The following is a 20,079-nucleotide window of genomic DNA, read 5'->3' as shown; positions in this document are numbered from 1 at the left end:
CTCTCATCCACAATTATCCTGTCTATCTCACTTTGGTAACATAGTTGCAAGTTATCTCACTTTGGTAACATAGTTGCAAGTTATCTCACTTTGGTAACATAGTTGCAAGTTAGCCCTCACTAAGGTAGTGAATCGACTTGCTTTCTGCGTTTCTTTGTATTCCTAGCATGTAGCCAGCCCATTGTCCCCGCACACAGTAGGCGTGAAAGTTGGGGTGGATCTCGTTGCCTGGCACGTAGTAGGCTTTTTGTAAATGTTAGCAGACTGACTGGTGCCCGCTCCAGAGCCAAGCCTGCATTCCCAGAAGGCGCCCACGAGACGTGCAGCTGGAGCGAAGAGGGAAGCCTAGCCCGGACGTCCCGCTGCAATGCAGAGGGTCCCTCCGGGCCCCCGGAGCCGGGAGAACAATGAGGCCCCTGCTTCTTTAAGGGAGATACCAACGCGCCGCCGGGGGAGGAACGGGAAGCAGGGGAACGGATTTTCCCAGACGGAATGCACCCCGCAGCCAGCCCCCGGCCTCCCGCCGCAGCCTCTGGCAACCAGCGCGTATGAGCGTGCCCCAGTCACAAAGGGCGCTCTCCTCCCGCCGGGCGGATGCCGGTTCTCCCCGACCCAGACCGCGCCTTCTCCGGGCCCTCCCTCCTCCAGAGCCCCGCAGGCGCCAGCACCTTGCCGAAGAGGAAAATGCAAAAGGCATTTAAGTGGGGTGAAGGCAGAAAAAAAGCCAGCCGCACGGTAGGTGCCCGGGCGGGGACGGGCGAGGCGGCTCTGCTCGGGGCCCTGCAGGAGGCCGGAGTCCAAGCCGCTACGGAGCCGGACGAGCCCGGATCGGACCTTCCTCCAGGGCGGTCCTTGGGGCTCCGGGTGCCGGCGGGAAATAGCCACTGGGCAGATGAGGAGATAAAGCCCCGCGGGTGTCCTCTCTCTCCTCCCCTCCGGCCCGGGCCCAGCCACCCCTGTGGGGAAGGGCGCGAGTGGTGCGTTCCTCAGCGCGTGCACAGAGTCGGTCTCCGGGTTGCGAGGCCCAGCTGGAAGCCGGAGCCTAGCGCCGGCTGAGTGCTACTGCCGCCAGGGCTCTTTAGAACCAAAAGGAAGAAGGAAGGCGGGGATAGGGCGCCGGGAGCGCGCCTGACCAATAAGTGACACCGCCAGGAATGTGCTCACCCAATGAGGGAAGGCGCTCGTGCGGCCGAAGAGGGAGGTTGGGGGGCAGGAGAGATTGGGTCCCAGAGCTGGGAAAGGGGGTGTGTCCGCACGCGGGGACGCGCGCCGGCCTCGGACTGGCTGCGGCGGCGGCGCGAGGAGCCCGATAATGGCGGCCTGCAGAGCCCGGGAGAAGGAGAGGCGGCGGCGGCGACCCTGAGGTAAAGAAACCTCTCGGACTGGGGAGGGAGCCCATGCCTTTCGCCTCCTGGGTCCGCCTGCCTGGGCGGAACGCGGACGTCCTGGGGTCTGGACGGCGGCCCGGCCCCCCTCAGGCGGCCCTTTGCCCGGTCCCGGCCCGGCCCGCCTGAGGGGAGCTAGGGCCCTGGCTCTCCCCCGCCCGGTGCTGGACCTGACAGCCCGGCGGCCTCGGGCCGGGAAGCGCTGTGCAGCTCCTCCTCCCTCCGCAGCTGAAGCATCCGCGGGTCCGAGGGGCCCGCGTGACCTTGATCCTCAGTTTCCCCGGCTGTCTAGAAGGGGGGCGGCGGCAGTAGCACTCGGGAGTCGGTCAGGCCCCTCACCATTTCTGTCCTACTCTATGTTCCTAGGGTTCTCCTTGCACTGACATTCCCGGTTCGGAGGCCCCCGGCTGGCCCCGGCATTCAGTGCTCCGCGCTCTCTCCCTCAGCTCTGAGAATCCACGCGCTCTCACCCCCTTCCCGCTCCCTGGGGCGCGCCGGGACCCCAGACTTTCCCCTCCTGTCACTGGAGTTGCATGAGGGGGAGGGGAGGGGAGGGCCGGGCGCGTTAGCCAATGAGAGGGGCCCAGAGTCGGCGGAGTACGGAAGCGCAGTCCTCAGTCCGGGCAGGTGTCTGCCCGCCTGTCCGGCGGCTGGGCAAGGCTCTGACCGGCGGCCGCCGCGCGAGGACAGCGCCAGGACCCCGAGCAGCCCGAGTCCCAGGACCCACCGCCTCCGTGGGCAAGTTGGGGATCCCAAGTGCCTGCGTGCACCCTGTCTCCGCCCCCCCCTCCGCCCCAGGTGGTCGTGAAGATCCTAGAAACACTAGTTGTAAAGCTGTTTATCCCTCTGTGGGCACACGCTCTGCTAGGGATCCCCCATTTACCCCGACTCTACCTCATTTGTACATACTTGTTTGCGTGTTGTCTTCCCCCATTAGACTCGTTAGCTCCTAGAGGGCGGGGGCTGGATTTTGCCTTTCTTTGTATCACCAATGCTTATTATCACATAGCAGGTGCTTAATAAATGTTTGTCTGACTTAATTATGATTGGATAAAGGCAATTCACAGTTAATACGGACATTTTAGATTGTGGTCGATAGCATATAGTAGGAGTTTAATAAATGTTTTGGCAACTTACTGAATACATTTTATAGCCATTGTATTTTTTTTCAGTAAATGAATATTAATCATAAATTTATATATACACGGCACATTATAGTTAATTGTATTAACACATTCTGGGTGCAGAACAAATTCTTGAATTGGCTTGAATCAGGTAAATAAATTAGAGTTAAATATGAATATTTTAGGTTATGGTCACAGCATATACTAAACACTCAATAAATGTTTTGAGGACAGAAAGCATTTTATAACCATGGGTTATAAATAAATGTTTTTTTTTTAATTCCAATAAGTGAGGATTAATAACAAACATATTTACATAGCACTTTACAGTTATGTGTTTATTAGCATTGATTAAGAGATGCTATATACTAAAGTGGGTAGGCATTCTGTAGCTATTTATTGCAGAAACCTTAACACTTGGTTAGCTTTATGCTAAATACAAACAGCTACCTTTTGTAGTAATAAAGTGCTTGTGCACTCACTGGTAACAATGTGGTGTGTAGTGGAAATAACCCCAGAATATCTCAAGTTCAATTCTGGTGACTTCATTTCTACTGTCTTGTCACCTTGAAGAAGCTACTTTGACTTTTTGGACTCTAAGTTTCCTCATCTTTAAAATGAAGGATTGGGTTAAGGTCCTTTACACCTCTAAATCCTGTTATCCTGAGTAGAAGTGTAAACATGATTAGATTCTTTGTAGCTCTAAATCTACATAGAGAACAAGAAACTGAAGATCAGAGCAGGGAAGAAACTTGCTGGCTGGTTTGTGGCCCAGCAGGAATTGCAACCCAGCCCTTCTGAAACCAAAGCCAGAGTTCTTTTCATGACTCTGGGTAATAAATAGGTTAACATTTGACATGGCAATACCAACAAGCAAAGGTTTGGGGATTGCTTGTTGACTGTTTAACATCTTCAAATGAATAGAGAAGCTAATTCTAGGTGAATTTCTAGGTAATCCAGGAAGAAGAGTAAAAACTATAGTATGAGAAGAAAATCCTATATCGGGTTACTTTGGGGTTAAATTAGAAAGGAAAAATAAGAATTTGAAGGGCTTATGGAAGATCAGATTGGTATGGTGAGAGTTAAATTCTGAGATTTTAACTTTGTTCTCAATAATTTCCAGCTTCTTTCTTGATCTTCTTTACATTCATGTTGTCTGATACCCACTTTTCAAATTACATTACATTACAAATATAAATTATAAGGATTCTTTAGTACTCTCATAGGACTTTTTAGGATGATTGAATTAGAAGGGGGACTTTAGCATCCATTAATATTTAAACCCCTCACTTTATAATCAGGAAACTGAGGCACAAAGTGATTTAGATCGCATAGCAAATGGTGAATTAGGAGAAATACATCGGTCTAGAGCCCTTTCTCCAATGACGTGTTATCTCATGTGAAGTATCTACAGGCTAAACAGAGAAAGTATAAATCTATGTTACTTATTTGCTCAGCATCTGTCCCTAAAGTTTGTTGGTAACTTCTGCAATTAATTTTTTAAATAGTATTTTCCTTATTTCATCACATAAGAATCTCAATGGCAAATTCCTGCTTTTGCCTTCAGATAATTGGTCAAGTAGTATTATAGACTTATTACAGCCTCTCATTTTGAATTGATGCCATGTTGCCAACTTTCAGTTTAAAGGGGAATAGGGGAATGGCTCTCACTCCTCTCTTAAAAGCAGATTTTCTTTTTCTTTTCTTTCTTTCTTTCTCTCTCTCTCTCTCTCTCTCTCTCTCTCTCTCTCTCTCTCTCTCTCTCTCTCTCTTTTTTAAAGCTCGGGACTTAGACCAGAAATATAAGAAAAACTGAAAATCAAATTGACTACTCCATAGTTAGTTACTGTCTTTGTTCCTGGACAATGAAAACAATTGAGTTTCAATGCCTTGAATAGTCAGTTTCACTTTCAGACCCTGAAGCAAAAGTTAATTGTGCTTCTGACACTTCTGGGTTTGGAGAGGAGGGAGGGAAACAAGGGAGTAAATTACAGTTACCTTGAGTAATAGATGGTGTAGTAGAAACAGTACTGGATCAGTGTCCCAGCTTCACCAGTTATCTTGGACAAGTCATTTCATGTTTCTGACCCCGAGTTTCTTCATCTGTAAAATGGGGATAATGATACTTAGAATGTTTTTAGAAAAGCAAATAAAATTATTCAAAGTACTTTTCATTTTAGAAATGCAAGCTATTATTATTCTTTTTAGGAGTCTTAAGAAATAGTTATTTTTTTTTGGCAATTAGTAATTAAGCTTAATGTTACTCAGTACATAACTAGTATTCTTTTTTGCTGTTATGAATCTGGACGCTCAGATTTATAGAAAGAGCAATGAATTTGGACTCTGGAGCTTTGGCTACACTAACACTAGTTCTGTGACCTTAGACAAGCCACTTCTCTCTCTTTGGGCCAAAGTTTCTCCTTCTATAAAATGGTGATGATAATACTAAAACTCAGAGATTTGGTGAGGATAAAATATGTAGATGATATATAAAGTATTTTGTAAACACATGCCATATAAACATATTTTCTTATTTTCTGCATGTTGATATTTTTAAACATAGTAGTATGATTATGTGTTATGATTAAATAATGAAAAGAAAAGCTGGCCTGAAAATGTTGAGTTCATGAGAACTCTTGATTTTTTCCAGAAACCTTGACATTGAAGATGGTGAGTAGCCAGCCAAAGTACGACCTAATACGGGAGGTTGGCCGAGGCAGTTATGGTGTGGTGTATGAAGCAGTCATCAGAAAGACCTCTGCTCGAGTAGCTGTGAAGAAAATTCGATGCCATGCCCCTGAGAATGTTGAGCTAGCTCTTCGTGAATTCTGGGCCCTTAGCAGTATCAAGAGCCAGCATCCCAATGTGATTCACTTGGAGGAATGCATTTTACAAAAAGATGGCATGGTGCAGAAAATGTCTCACGGCTCCAACTCATCTCTTTATTTACAGGTAGGTGTGTGGCTTCCACTCAAACTGTATTTACTCCAAGGCTATATCCTGGCCTTAGGCTGGGATTGGCACAGAGCTGAGCCTGTGTTCTCAAAGACTTTGCCATCCAAGTCCTGAAGACTTTGAGGATCTATAATCTTTAGGGTCTTTTGTCCAAAGACAGCCTTGCAGAGAGGGTCATCACTCAGAGGCTGGCTCCAGATGTGATGTCTCATCTTTTAAAGACAGTACTAAAGCCCAGGGGTCCTCAAACTTTTTAAATAGGGAGCCAGTTCACTGCCCCTCAGACTGTTGGAGGGCTAGACTATAGTAAAAACAAAAACTTTGTTTTGTGGGCCTTTAAATAAAGAAACTTCATAGCCCTGGGTGAGGGGGATAAACGCCTCAGCCATGCATCTGGCCTGTGGGCCATACTTTGAGGACCCCTGGAGAGGGTTTTGATAAGCATCAGTGATGGGAATATATCTCTTCCCCCAAGAAAACGACAAATTCTAGAAGTATTAGAATATGTGTGTAGTTGAAAAGGAGAGCAATAATGAGGGGAATAAAAGGCTGATAGGAATTTCTCCAGTTAAATACAGATGTCTTTATAATTTTGAATAGACACATAGGAGGGAAATGCTAAGAATTCATTAGTTGTTTAAAAACACTGTTCTATTTAAACCTGTGATGCAGACACCTAAGAATAACTTAGCCACCTGCTGTCCCATACTACTTGCCAACCTATATGAGATGAGGAGCTAACTGAGTGCCCAGCAGGTCCACTCTTTGGAAAGTAGCATTGGTGAGATGGGAGTAGCCAAAAAGGGAAAAGCCTCAGCAAGTAGTAACTATAGTTCTAGGAAATTGGGCACCCTTGATTTGTGTCACTAATTTACATATGAACCTTATCATTTCAGAGAGTTAATGAAATCCTAATCACATTAAGTTTAATGAATTCTGTACAGCCTTAAGCCAGAATTTTCTCTTTAATAGTGGGAAGAGTCACATGACTACACAAAGAGCAGAAAAAGATTTATAAGCTGATATAAGTCAGAGGTCAAAACCTCACTATTGCTTGTCTCGCCAAATAGCAACAAGAATTAATAGAGACACTGATAGTTAAGACTCAAAGAATGCTCTCTGGAGGCTAAGGGGCTTGGGGGGTGGGAGGAAGAGAGAAAAAGTGCTTTCTTTTGTAAACTGAGTGCTCAGGATTTTGTCGGTAAATGCAAAATTTACTTCCACTGTGCAAATGACTCACCCAGAGCCTTCCAAGTCAAAGCATAAGAGAAAAATAAACACATTCACCTGTGTAAATAGGAACTTGCAGATCTTATTGTATTATTAGCAGATGGGAAAATATTAATCCAGAGAAGTAATCAGCAGGATTTAACTAAATACAGAGAGGCCTGCAATTTTTTCTTAGAAGATGATTAAAGAAAAACATCAAGTTAAACCTTCTACTTTCATTTCTTTTCAGGAGTGGACCTCTTTGTTTAGAATTCAGTTCTTCACTTTCAACTTCCATAATTCCTAGATTCTGAGACACTTTCTTGATATGTGATCTATCAGCAAGTCACTTAGCTCAAATCTACTTGAGTTTCTTCAACTGTAAATTTGGCATAAAATGGCATTTATCTTCCAGGGTCATTGTGAGCATCAGATGAGATATTCTCGAAGCATGTACATATTATATGCTTATTCCCTTCTTCTTCACCCTTTTAAAGCACAGCTCAAGTACTATCTCCTATGAGCAATCTTTCCTGATCTTCTTTGAGCCACTATTCCCTCAAAATTAGCACTCTAGAGAAACTTTGTATTGATGTTTATACTATATATACATGATATATGCTCCTGGAAGGTGGGACATTTCTCTTTTCTACCAAAGGACTTTACACATGTTAGGTGCTTATTGAATTAGTCACTATCCTAGAACTGTATTGATTATATAGGCAGTGGCTGTACTTCTCAGACAGAAAGATTTGGAAGCATTCCTGTCAGCTTCCCCTGTGTGAGTAGAGTCAGGACTAAAGCTTGTCTTACATTGTAAAAATCAATGTGCTCATTTTCTTCTGGACTATAAAAGGAAAAACATTCCAAACAAAAGATCATTCCTAGTACCATAAGCTTCAAATAGTATTATAGTATAAAATGGACTAGATTTAGAAGAGACCTAGCTTGAGACCCTAACTTAGCTTCTTGTAAGTCAACAAGCTACTGTACCCCTAAGCCTTAGGAAGGGGCAGTTTCACAGTGATCAATCTAATCAAGAGAGTTTGGGCAATGAGGGCTCAGAATTAGAATGTGAAATCAGAAGAGAAGCTGGACCTTGAGTTTTTAGTTTTGGCAAAACCATGGGTGATGACAATACAGCTGAGAAGAGGAAGTGAATCAGCATTTATATAATGTCTGCTATTTGCCAGGCACAGTGCTGAACAATTTACAAATAGGTTCTCATTGTATGAATTCTACCTTTTTTCCTATTGGTTTTATCTTTTCTCTCTGTGGTATTTACAGGAAAACATATACAAGACTATCTTTGATAATTACCTTTTGTGGAGGAAATTTTTACACAAGTAGGTAGAAATTTGACTAGATGACTTGTAAAGTTCTGTCTACCTTTAAGATTTTGTGGTTTCACACTGTATTTACTTCACCTATATAATCCTATTTTGGGAATGGAATAGGAAATTGCTTTTCTGCTGAGCAACTATTAAGCTCTTTTAAGTTCTAACTAAAATACCATATTTTACAAGAAGTCTTCCCTCTTAACTGTAGTAGCTTTCATTTCTTAATTATTTCCTATTTATCCTGTATATTGTTTGATCATGCTCTTCTCTTTGTGACCACATATGAGATTCCATCAAAGAGATTGGAGTGGTTTGCCATTTTCTTCTCCAGCTCATTTTACAGATACCAATGTTGAGGCAAATGGGGTTAAATGATTTGTCCAGGGTCACACAGTACAGTGGTGTACTCTCACCACACCCTCAGGTAAATAGAGGCTTAGTCTTTTAGGTGGCAGAGTAAATAGAACACTAGACTTGGATTCAAGTGTTTAAATCCTGCCTCACTTCCTGGCTACATGACCCTGGGCAACTAACTTCTATCTGACTGAGTTTCCTTGACTGTAAAATAGGGATAATAATAATACCTACATTCTAGGGCTGTTGGGAGGAGCTAACAGATAGAAAAACACTTTGGAATACTTGGAGGACTTGTAATCATAGAATGGTAGAGATGTAAGGTGTCTTACAGATCATCTAGTCCAACTTTCTGTTTATAGATGTTCCCCAAAGACCATGGGAAACTAAGATAAATGTTGTTGGTGGTGATTTTTAGGCCAAGATGCTGGATATTATATGAAATTTACTCTAAGAAAAAAATTTACAGGCTTAAATAATTTTATTTGAATTTCTAATACACATTTAATTATTTAAAAATAGATTTTAAAACTATTCAGTGAGCCTTTAGGCAAAATGACAGAATGTTTACATTTTGCCTTTGAAACATGATAGTAATAAAATGTCAGAGCTAAAATGGAAGCACAAAGACCATATAAGATAGCCTTTTGGTTGTATCAATGAAGAGAGGACTAAGGGCTTGCCTAAGTCTACTACCAAGTATAATTTCTGAAACTCAGGATTTTCTAGAAAATTTTTTGCTAGGTGAGAGGTTTTCAGCACTAATGAGGGGCAGAAATGTGCCAGCCACTTAGCTTTGCCACTTGGCTTAGAATGATTTAACTTGGTCTGTGCTTCATTAAGAAAAAAATATATTGTGTTGGAATATGAACATTTGAAATTAAGCATATATGAAAAGACTAAACTCATCAGAATTTACTAGGCATTTTTGTAAATGAAAATTTTGAAATGTATTATTAACTTTTTTCCTGTGGTAGAATGTTGTATGCAACAAAATGCAAAAGATGACTGAAACATTTTTCTCCCTCGTTATAGCTTGTAGAGACTTCACTGAAAGGAGAAATCGCTTTTGATCCCAGAAGCGCCTATTATCTGTGGTTTGTGATGGATTTCTGTGATGGAGGAGACATGAATGAATACCTCTTATCCCGGAAACCCAACCGAAAAACCAACACAAGCTTCATGCTTCAGCTCAGCAGTGCTCTGGCTTTCTTGCACAAGAATCAGATTATCCACCGTGACCTCAAGCCTGATAATATCCTGATTTCTCAAAGCAGATTGGATACAAGTGACTTGGAACCCACACTGAAAGTGGCTGATTTTGGTTTGAGTAAAGTTTGCTCTGCTTCTGGGCAGAACCCAGAAGAACCTGTCAGTGTAAATAAATGCTTCCTTTCCACTGCATGCGGAACAGACTTCTACATGGCTCCTGAGGTTTGGGAGGGCCATTATACAGCCAAAGCAGACATTTTTGCTCTAGGGATTATCATCTGGGCCATGCTGGAGAGGATCACCTTCATAGACACAGAGACCAAAAAGGAGCTCTTGGGGAGTTATGTGAAACAAGGAACTGAGATTGTGCCTGTGGGAGAGGCCCTTTTGGAAAATCCCAAGATGGAACTGCTCATCCCTGTGAAGAAGAAGTCCATGAATAGTCGAATGAAACAGCTAATTAAGGAAATGTTGGCTGCAAACCCTCAGGATCGTCCCGACGCTTTTGAGCTAGAACTTAGATTAGTCCAAATTGCTTTTAAAGATAGTGGCTGGGATACGTGACACATGGATTACTGGGAAAAACCCTTGGATGACATGCTGCTTCTGTCTGAACAGGGATGCAACATTTTGTGGCAGAAAAAAGGAATACATAAGGCTAAACTCCTACCTGAAGAGTTTAGATTTTACTGTGTTTTTTTAAGGTTTCCTAAGTCTGAGTCAGCCATTTTGTTAGTATGTTTTAAATGTGTATTACCAATGTGTGTATAAATTTTTTAAATGACCATTGGTAGAAATTTGACAGGAAAATTCTTTAAGAGCCAAGGAAAGATGAGAGTCCAGCTTTTCTGGGAATATGTCGCAAGTATTTTAGACATTCCTTGTCAGTATTAGGAACTTCCATAGAAACAATGGTTTACATGCTGGTCATGCAAACTGTGAGGCTTTGTAAAGTAAACATATATGTATATATTTATGTATATGTAAGTATGTGAATGTGTGCATTTTGCATTCCATATGAAAAAAATGCCACTTCTGTTTAAATTATTCGGTGTGGGTTTGGGTGTTTGGGATTTGCTGGTAAATTCAGTGGTGGAAAAATAACTGAGACACTTCCCCCCAACTTTCTCCCTAGGTCCCTCCCTCTGATGAAATTGTGCTAAGTTTTTATTTTTGTATTATTATGAGACTTTTTTAAAAAGCACCATTTTGGAGGGTTTAAGAGTGTCCTACTTGGACATAAAAGAACATCTGAGCTGTAAATAACAAGCAAAGCTGTTGAGTTATGTTTAAGCTGAGTTTTCACCGTTCAGTAGCAGAAGGAGTTAATTACAGTATAATGCTGTCCTATGGTAGCAGGCTGGCAAGATCATTAATCATTCAATCCTACACTCTTTTAAGTAACCAAGCACTTGGTTATCCAATTAGGCCACAGCATCAGGACATGTCTATACCTGTTGCATCTACAATCTGGTACAAACTTGAATACAGGATTGTTGTAGTTCTGGAAACTTGGCTTGAATGAAGTTTCAGTACTTGATTCAGTGACTTTTTGAGTTTGGAGAAGTTGTCTAAGGTTCAAAATTATGAGGTGGAAGCCCAAACGAGTCCTACGGTCTGATTTGCCTGTCCTGATATGGTCTCTTGTTGAATCACTGGAGTCCCTTCCATTTTGGCACTGATGCTGTTTTCTGTTGTTTACTTTGAGATGGTGATAACAGCGATATGGTTGTCTTAAATGTTGATCACCTTTTTCTAATGTGGGAGATAATGTGTATACAGTTTAGCAAGCAGATGAAATGTTGTGGCATCGGCTGCATCCTTCACATGGGGAAACTGACCTCTATGGTACAGTCATTTTGCTGTGCCTGAAGCAACAACTCTCAGGAGTCTTTGAGAAGTTGGTTTGATTTCATAACCCTGGATTGTTGTCTCCAATTTATTTTTCTGTTAGATCAGTCAGTTAGTTAGTTAACATCTAATGAAGGAGAGCTTCCTAAAACAGAACTTTAGCCCTCTAGGTTAATCTTCTGGGACGTTATAACTAAGTTGATCTTTATATGGAGCATTTGTAAGGATCTTTGGGTGAAAAGTCAAAGTCATGTTAGAGTAATGAAAACCATTGATGTTCCTGTCTCTTCTCAGTTGTTTTAGCTTCCAAAAGTTTAAATGTTGCCATTCTTTTTTTTTTCTTTCTATTCATAGTCCAAAGTATAAGAACAGGGCTCTAAGCTAGAAATTAAAAAGATAAAAATTTAAGTGACTTTGTTTTGAAAAATTTAAAGCCAAATGGTTTCATTGAAATAAAACCACTTTACTAGATTCTTGAAAACTGATTAAGTGCAAGATTTTAAATATATTTTTAGAAAAAAATGTTTTGGAAATTGAAGATGAAAATATACTGGCTCTGTCACAATTCTGTGATTCCTCCACCAAGCTAATCACAACATTTGAAATACCACAGAGACAACTCTACCCTTCTAATGTAGCTTTAATCAGTAGCAGGAAAAGAGCAAAGTAATATTGTCTCACCAAAGAACAACCAAGATTCTTTAGCATAGAGCTCATGGTGATCAATCGGGACTCCTTTTTTTTTTTTTTTTTTTTTTTTTGCTCATCTTCTTTGTGCTAGTGTCTGATTTTCCCTGAGGACCTAGTTTTTGGTCCTGCCTGACTAAAAGTACTTAATAATTATCACTTTTGGAAAACTTTTTTTGGTAAAAATTGAACTTCTTTTCAGGAAATCATTTCTGGGATTTCCTCAAGATCTTAGTTTCAAAACATTTCTTTCCATTATATAGGCAAAATGATTATAAAGTCTAGGTCATTCTTCTTCACTTAATAAGCACTGTGCCCAGCATTATGATTAAGCTGATTATCTTAGTGCTGACTTGACATTTAGCCACAGGCCTTTTTGCCCAAGAATAAGGGAAAAAAAACAAAAATCCCAAACCAAGTATTTCAGAATTCCTGCAAGTATACCCAAGAAAAAAATAAAGAAAACCAGTTAGGAATTTTAACTGTTTAATTGAACTCCAAGGTAAATGAATTTTATGAGGAGTTACTGCAATTTTTAAAGACCAAATGTTTCAAATAAGTTTTTTAACTGCAGTGGCAGAGATGTTAACTCAAATCAATTAAAATATGGAGTCTTACAGTTAGCTTTGCACTTGTTATCATGTAGAGAGACTGGGCCACTGTAGATTCTTGGTGCTAAGGGACACTTTGTCATTCTGATGAAGTGGGTGTTAACAGTTGGAGAGTAGCACACTGAATAGTTCTGGTGGCCTGTTCTTTGTGTTTATTGTAAGATGTTATATCAATAAAACTATTGTAGCAGCTACAATAATTCACCAGCATGACACATGGTCAAAAAATAGTCATCAGCACTTCAAAAATGAAACAAACTTTTGAAATTTTCTTTTAATATTGTCAAATATATTTTATGAAGAATTTATAAAAGGGGTGGGAAATGATTGTAATTTATTGTTCATGACAATTTTTTTTAAATAAAGTCTGAATTTGAACAAAAACTTAGTGAAAATTCTGGCTTACCTTTTCCTTTCCAGAGGTGCTTTGGAAACCACTGAGGACTGTTGTTATAGGTAGCAATTCTGTGAAATCTGCAGTGTACCAATCATTTAAAAAATATCTTAGATCCTCACTTCAACTCAGAGAGGATAGTGATGCAAATAATAATGTAAAAACTATTTTGTAGCTGAGAAAATTTAGTGAGTTCTGGAGAGGTGAATCCAAGGGAACTTAGCTAATAAGTGGTAAAGCTGGAAGATGACTGAGATGTTCTGAGAAAAATTATCCCAAGAATACATTGAAAAGCTTCAGTACTCACATAGTGCTTATTCCCTGAGAACAATAGAGTCAAGTGTTTAGTCTTGCTAGGCTGCTTCTATATCTTCAAGTGAAATTGTGTTATCTGAAATGAAAGAATTTCCTCCTCTTTCTTAGCTTTCTAGACACAAAGCACTGAATGCTTTCCAGACACAGAGCACTGAAAATATAATTTCTCCAATAGAAATGACATCCTTATGTGTGCGGTCAAATTTTTTTTTTTTCACTTAATAGGATATAATAGCGTAGCCTCTCCATGAGGAAATAGTGTGTTGAGATAATTGCTCAGTTGACAAAACCACCTAGGGGAAAACTACATATCTGATCTAGTGATTAGAGCAGGAACGCAGACAGGAGGGATGGTGGCGTCTCTTTCTGAACACTACCTGCTGGTATGGCTTTTGTGGACCTTTTCTTTCTCATACATAAATGAGACAAAAAGATAATTTAAGACTAACTGGTGGTGGTTGTTTAGTCATGTCTGACTTTGAGATCCTTTTGGGATAGTATTTTCTTGGCAAAGATACTGGAGTGATTTGCCATTTCTTTCTCCAGTTTGTTTTAGAGATGAGGAGCTAAAGCAAACAGAATTAAGTGATTTGCCCAGGATCATACAACTAGTATGCCTCTGAGATTAGATCTGATTCCGATCTTCCTGGCTCTAGCCCTCAGGCCCCAAATCTATCCATTCTACTATCTAGTTTCCCTAAAGTTAACTGGAGGGAGGGGTAAAATAATGGGATGATAATCTTCCAGAAGATACATAAAATAGGGATTAGATTTGTTATAGGCCTCAATGATAGAATGGGACAGGGTGTATCAAAGCTGTAAAGAGACAAATTAAGATTTGATATGAGGAAACAACAATTAAAACTGATGCAAAGTTGAGTGGTGCAAACTGACTACCCTTTACTAAACATATACAAGCAAAGGCTGCAGGACTGCTTGTCTAGTGTGTTGTTGCATGTTGTAGAGTTTCTGTTCAGCTATGCCCTGGACCACATGGCTACCAAGGATCTTTCTCACTGACACTCTGTGAATCTGTAAAAGATATGAAATCCAAAGAAGCCTTGAAACAACATGTAGTAGAAAGAGGCCTATGTTTGAAACAGACCTGATTCTGCCTCTTACTAGCTATTTGGTCTCAAACAAGTCACAGTATTTCTTAATCTCGGTTTCTACAGTTGCAAGATGGGGGAGAAGGGAGGTGTGATAACATATGTAGCAGCTATCTTCCAGGGCTCTTATCATTTAAATTTATTTATTTATTTATTTATTATTAAATTATTATTATTTTTATTATTAAATTAAATTATTTATTATTAAATCATTTAAATACATATGTGCTAAACCCAGTGCTAAATGCTAAGGATTCAAAGGAAAATAAAAACAGTCCCTGCCCTTGAGAATCTTGCAATCATGTACCAAAAAAAAAAAAAAAAAAAAAAATTATAGGATAAATGGGGAAAAGGGAAGGCACTAGAATTAAGGGGCATAAAGAAAGGCTTGCTGTAAACCAGAATTTTAGCTGAGACTTGAAAGTACCCAGGGGAGTAGAGGTGAGGTAGTATTTTCCAGACATAAGGGACAGCCATTGAAAATGTCCAGAACTGAGAAGTGGAGTTTGTCTTATTCTTGGAACAGTTGGGGGGGAGGGGGGTTCATTGTCACTGGTTCAAAAAGTGTGTGATGGACTGTAGGAGGGAGAGTGTAAGAAGACTGAAAAGGTCAGGGAAGGGAGAAAACAAGGCTTTTTAATGCCTGTCCTAGAGGTAATAGGGAGCTGTTGGAGTTTATTGGATAGGGGTTGAAGAGAAGGGGGAGATAACATGGCCAGACCCAGACTTCAGGAAGAACACATTGACAGTTTAGTAGAAATTGGACTGGAGCTGGGAGAGACTTGGGGCAGGCAGATCCACCAGTAGACTATTGCAGTAGTCCAGGCTTGAGGAGATGAGAGCATGCACCAGGACAGAGCTGACCTACTAAGTTTGGTTTCAGTCCTCTCTGAACCTCAGTTTCCACAACTGTAAGATGGGGAAAAGGAGAGGGTGTAACAGCTATTTTCTAGGGTTATTGCAAAAAAAGTACTTTCAAAGACTCCAAGTACTGTGCAAATGTGTTATTTTGAATCCAGAGCCCTTATTTTAAAGATGAAGAAATACACCCAGATTTAAATGACCTGTGCAAGGTCATGTAGTTTTAGTGGCAGAGCTAGGACTTCCTTTTGTCCTCCACAAGCCTGCTATTTGGGAAGACAAAACTCATTGAAACAAACACTGATACTGAGAAAGACTGAAGGCAAAAGGAAAAAAGGGATGGCAGAGAATGAGATGAATAAGGAACATGAACTTGGACAATTTTGAGAGAGTGAGGAGAACAGAAAGGCTCAGTGTACTAAAACATAGGATCACGAAGAATCAGAACAAATACAAACCTGCCTATACCTGTAAGAGTTTATATCCAATTTAGCATATGCCTAATGAATATAATTTGTCAAGGAGTTCTAAGTGAGGGATTATTTTTTAATTATAAAATGGCTTAGAGATTTTAGTTCCCTTCCAGTTCTGACATTTCATGTTATTCTATATTCTAAGGTCACTTTCATAACAGCCGTGATGATTCTGTGATGGGACACTTTGGCCCCGGGCTGGCTCCAAGTTTAGCCTTCACCTTCAGGGGAGTGCTGGGAAGTTTGCTTAATCTGTATTTCTGCTTGGCACTTGCTTAAGCTTTATCTTTCACGCAGTGGTAAGGAACTTAGGTTGTTTGGGGCTGGTCTTTAAATTTGAATATAGCTTTTTTTGGAATCAGCCAATCAGTGGTGTTCTCTAAAATGCAGTGTAATGATAGACAGTTGGCTTGTGGTTAGAAAGCGGACTCTTGTTTGGGAGAACCTGCGGTGGTGGTTGCCCGCCCCTGGCAGGCGGGGCAGGTGGGGAGGAAGGCTGAAGTGCATCTTTTAAAGTCACCCATTTCCTCTTAGCAATGTTTTTTCATTGGCTTGAGGAGGCTCCTGAACAGGTATCCTAGTGTTTGACCTCTGCACTACTCTATTTTCCTGTTTTGCATGTTTAGTTAACTCCCCCAGTTGGCAGAAGTTATGCAAAGCAGGTTTGTTGACAAAAGCACAACTTTAAACAGCTTTATTTGTAATGTATTCCAGTTTTGTTAATAGAATTTTTTCTCAAAATAGAATGTTAGACTTGTAAGAGCTGTAGGGGGCTAAGAGGTTATCTGGTTAACCTTCCTTGCAGAAAAGAAAACAGGCCTAGGATGATGAGATACTTTACCTAACTCACATAGCTAATAAGTGTCCTGAAGGTGGTTAAACCCAAGTCATTTGACTCCTCCAAATTCTGTAAGCTGACAGACAGAATGCAAATAGGGGAAACCTCTCCATTATGGAGGATGTATATTTATATATACAAATATTTCAAGTGGTATGGCACTGAGGAATGGAGTTGCATCAGTAGGACAAGTTGGGATCAGCATTCCCCAAGAACTCCTCCTCTAGCAGACAGCTCAGCTTTATCTAGGTTCAGTTGTCAACTGATCAGGTCTCATGGGCTTTTGACTACTTTTCAGCCAGATCACACATTCATTTGGGGCTTTAATCCTGCTGTTTTAGCAGACAGGATTTTTCAAAGTCAAAGCAAGGCCAGCTTCCTTGCAAAAGCCTCAATCTTTATCTCTGAGGCTGCAACAACCAACATAGCATCTTCTGAAATGACATTGAATTTTTTCTTATCTACCCTGGAGAAAGAAGCAAATTGACCTCTATGGACTGTCCAGAACATTATGTTCCTTTGGCAACAGGGGCATAGTTAAATGCTTACTTAGTTGGAATGCCAGCTCACCTGGTTCACTTCTCAGAATGTGCCAAACTCCTCCCCAATCTTCACCCCTCTAGAGAAAAGGCTTAAATAGATTCATAGAACATTGGATATTAGAGCTTGAAGGGCCCTTAGAACAGAGAATGTCAGAGCTGGAAGGAGCCTTAGAATCCAGAAAGTCAGAGCTGGGAGGGTCCTTAGAACCCAGGATGTCAGAGCTGGGAGGGCCCTTAGAACCCAGGATGTCAGAGCTGGAAGGGACTTAGAACCCAGAAAGTCAGAGCTGGGAGGGTCCTTAGAACCCAGGATGTCAGAGCTGGGAGGGCCCTTAGAACCCGGGAGGTCAGAGCTGGGAGGGCCCTTAGAACCCAGGAGGTCAGAGCTGGGAGGGCCCTTAGAACCCAGGAGGTCAGAGCTGGGAGGGCCCTTAGAACCTGGGGTTACAGGGCTAGGAGGGCCTTAGAACCCAGGAGGTCAGAGCTGGGAGGGCCCTTAGAATCCAGGAGGTCAGAGCTGAGAGAGTTCTTAGAACATAGGATGTCAGAGCTGGGAGGGATCTTAGAATACATAATGCCAGAGGGGGGAGGACTTTTGCAAACTTTCAAGAGCAGAGACTATTGTTGTTTTTACCTTTCTTTGTATCCCCAGCAAGTAGCATAGTGCCTGAATTTAGTATGTGCTTAATAAATACTTGCTGACAAATCATCTAGTCCAACTCCTTAATGTTATAGATAAGGAAGCTGAGATCTCCAAGAAGCAAAATGACTTCTTGGTGGGCAGACAATCCAATCAGTCATACAGATATCCTCTCAAACACACTCAGTACATGTGATCCTCCAGCTTCCACTCTAAAAGATCATTATTTCCTGAAGTGGCTGACCATTCACTTCTGTACAGCCCTAATCCTTAGCAAGTCTTCAGGAAACCTGCCTCTTCAGCTTCCAACCACTCAGTCTATTTCTACCTCCTTGGGCCAAACACAACAAACCTAATCCCTTTCTCTCCTTCACATACCTAAAATCAAATCAATAAGCATTTATGAGGTACCTTCTATATTCCAGAAACTACACTAATACCTAGCAGTTATCACCTTCCATCTAAATCTTTTCTTTTCGAAGTTTAGTTTCCTCATGTGAGTTATGTAGTAGAGGAAGGGCTCTGATCCCGGAGTCAGAGAAACTGGGTTCAAATCTTGCCTCTGATGCTGGCTATCTGCGTGACTTGGACAAATCATTCAACCTCCTAAGCCTTGGTGGTTGGGGTGCATGGCCTCTGAAGTCTCTTTTAGGGTTAGGGTTAGCCTTCCTGCGGCATGTCTTACTTGGGCCTCTTCCTGGAGGCTCTCCCTCTAGTTTGCACTTAGGTACCACCTGTCTGGCACTGTGCAAAGCTTATGTCAAGCAGAAAAAAAGCCAGGGCTGCTCTTGGGGGCTTTTAAAATGAAAGATCTGGAGGAATTGGACCCATCAGGGAAAAGCCCCAGGGTGGAAGATAATGTGTGTGAAGTCCAGATAGAGGCGAGGTGACTTTCCAAGCCTGAGGGGTTAAAGAAAGTCCTGTGGGGATGAGTCAGCAAGGCACCCTGCAGAGGCTCTAAGATGCAATCCAAGCAGAACAGAGGGCAGCTCACGGGACAGTGACACCCCCCCCCCCCCCCCCCCCCCCCCCCCGGCTGCTGATGCTTCGTCTCCATGGGGGAATTAATGAAGTCGTCTCCTTGTCCCAGTGCCAAGGACTGTGCCCTACCGCCAGCACCGAGCACAGCGCGAGGCGGCCACGGAACCCAAGAACTTCTTCCTGATGAGGACGGCCAGAGCAGCAGGGACTTTGGGGCAGAGAAGGACCTTTAGCGGCAGGAAGGGGCGAGACGCGAACAGTGCTGAAAACCAGGCAGAAAGCGTTGTACCTAATGGGAGTGGGAGTAGTCGGTTCTTCGGCTGAGGGCCGGCCTGAAGAAGCCGTGTCACTAACGACACCACACTTTGTGCTTTTCAGGCTTTTAGCATGTTTCATTAAAAACATTCCGTTCAATTCAAATTGAATTCAAGGAGCACTTAAGTGCCTGCTCTGTGCAAAAAGCTGTGCTGGCTACCTGCGACACAGACAGTAACAACAAAGCACTCCCCTCCACAAGAAGCGCCCAATCCTGCCGAGTAGCAGTGTCCCACCACAGGCGCGCAAAGGCAAGTCAGTCAGAAGAGGGAGGGCTTTCCTTTTTCTGATCAAACGGCAAAATCTAGACTTAGGTGAAAGGGTGCAGGAGAAACAGGGCAATTAGGTGGCTCAACAGTGAGCAGCTCTGGGCCTGGAGTCAGGAAAGCAGAGGCAGCTAGGGGGCTCCGTCGTGCACAGAGGGCTGGGTCTAGAATTAGGAACTTTTATTCATGAGTTCAAATCTGGCTTCAGACACATTAGCTGTACGACACTGGCAAACTATTCAGCCTTGTCTGTTTCAGTTTCCTCATGTGTAAAATGAATTAGAGAAGGAAATGGTAAACTATCCTTCATCTTTTTAAAAAATGTTATTTTAAAGGTATGCTATTTTTCCAATTACAAGTAAAGATGGTTTTCAACATTTATTTTTGTAAGATTTTGAGTTCCAATTTTTTCTTTCCCCCCCCCCCACCTCCTCCCTTTTTAAGACAGCAAGTAATCTGATATAGGTTAAACATGTGCAATCCTATTAAATATATTACCAAATATGGTAATATTTTTGTCTTGTTGTGCAAGAAAAATCAGACCAAAAGGAGAAAAGAAAAAGCAAGTGAACAAACAGACAAAAAGAAAGGTGAAAATACTAGCTTCTATCTACTTT

General features: G+C 41.9%; 1 protein-coding gene across 2 annotated transcripts; it reads left to right on the top strand.

The window, feature by feature from the left end:
- The first annotated feature begins 651 nt into the window (after nt 1–651).
- On the top strand, nt 652–13,112 carry PDIK1L (PDLIM1 interacting kinase 1 like). Of its 2 annotated transcripts, none has more exons than XM_023499846.2 (3): nt 652–735; nt 5,160–5,461; nt 9,403–13,112. In XM_023499846.2, the coding sequence occupies exons 2-3, from the start codon at nt 5,177–5,179 to the stop codon at nt 10,141–10,143; spliced, it is 1,026 nt and encodes a 341-aa protein (XP_023355614.1). In that variant the 5' UTR covers nt 652–735; nt 5,160–5,176; the 3' UTR covers nt 10,144–13,112. The 2 variants fall into 2 exon arrangements, with proteins under 2 accessions (XP_023355614.1, XP_003765001.1); XM_003764953.4 differs by lacking the exon at nt 652–735 and adding an exon at nt 1,285–1,364.
- Nucleotides 13,113–20,079: the final 6,967 nt, after the last annotated feature.

This window comes from Sarcophilus harrisii, chromosome 3 (genome assembly GCF_902635505.1).
Source record: "Sarcophilus harrisii chromosome 3, mSarHar1.11, whole genome shotgun sequence".
Taxonomy (NCBI): Eukaryota; Metazoa; Chordata; class Mammalia; order Dasyuromorphia; family Dasyuridae; genus Sarcophilus; species Sarcophilus harrisii.
This window is presented reverse-complemented; position numbering and strand designations above follow the sequence as displayed.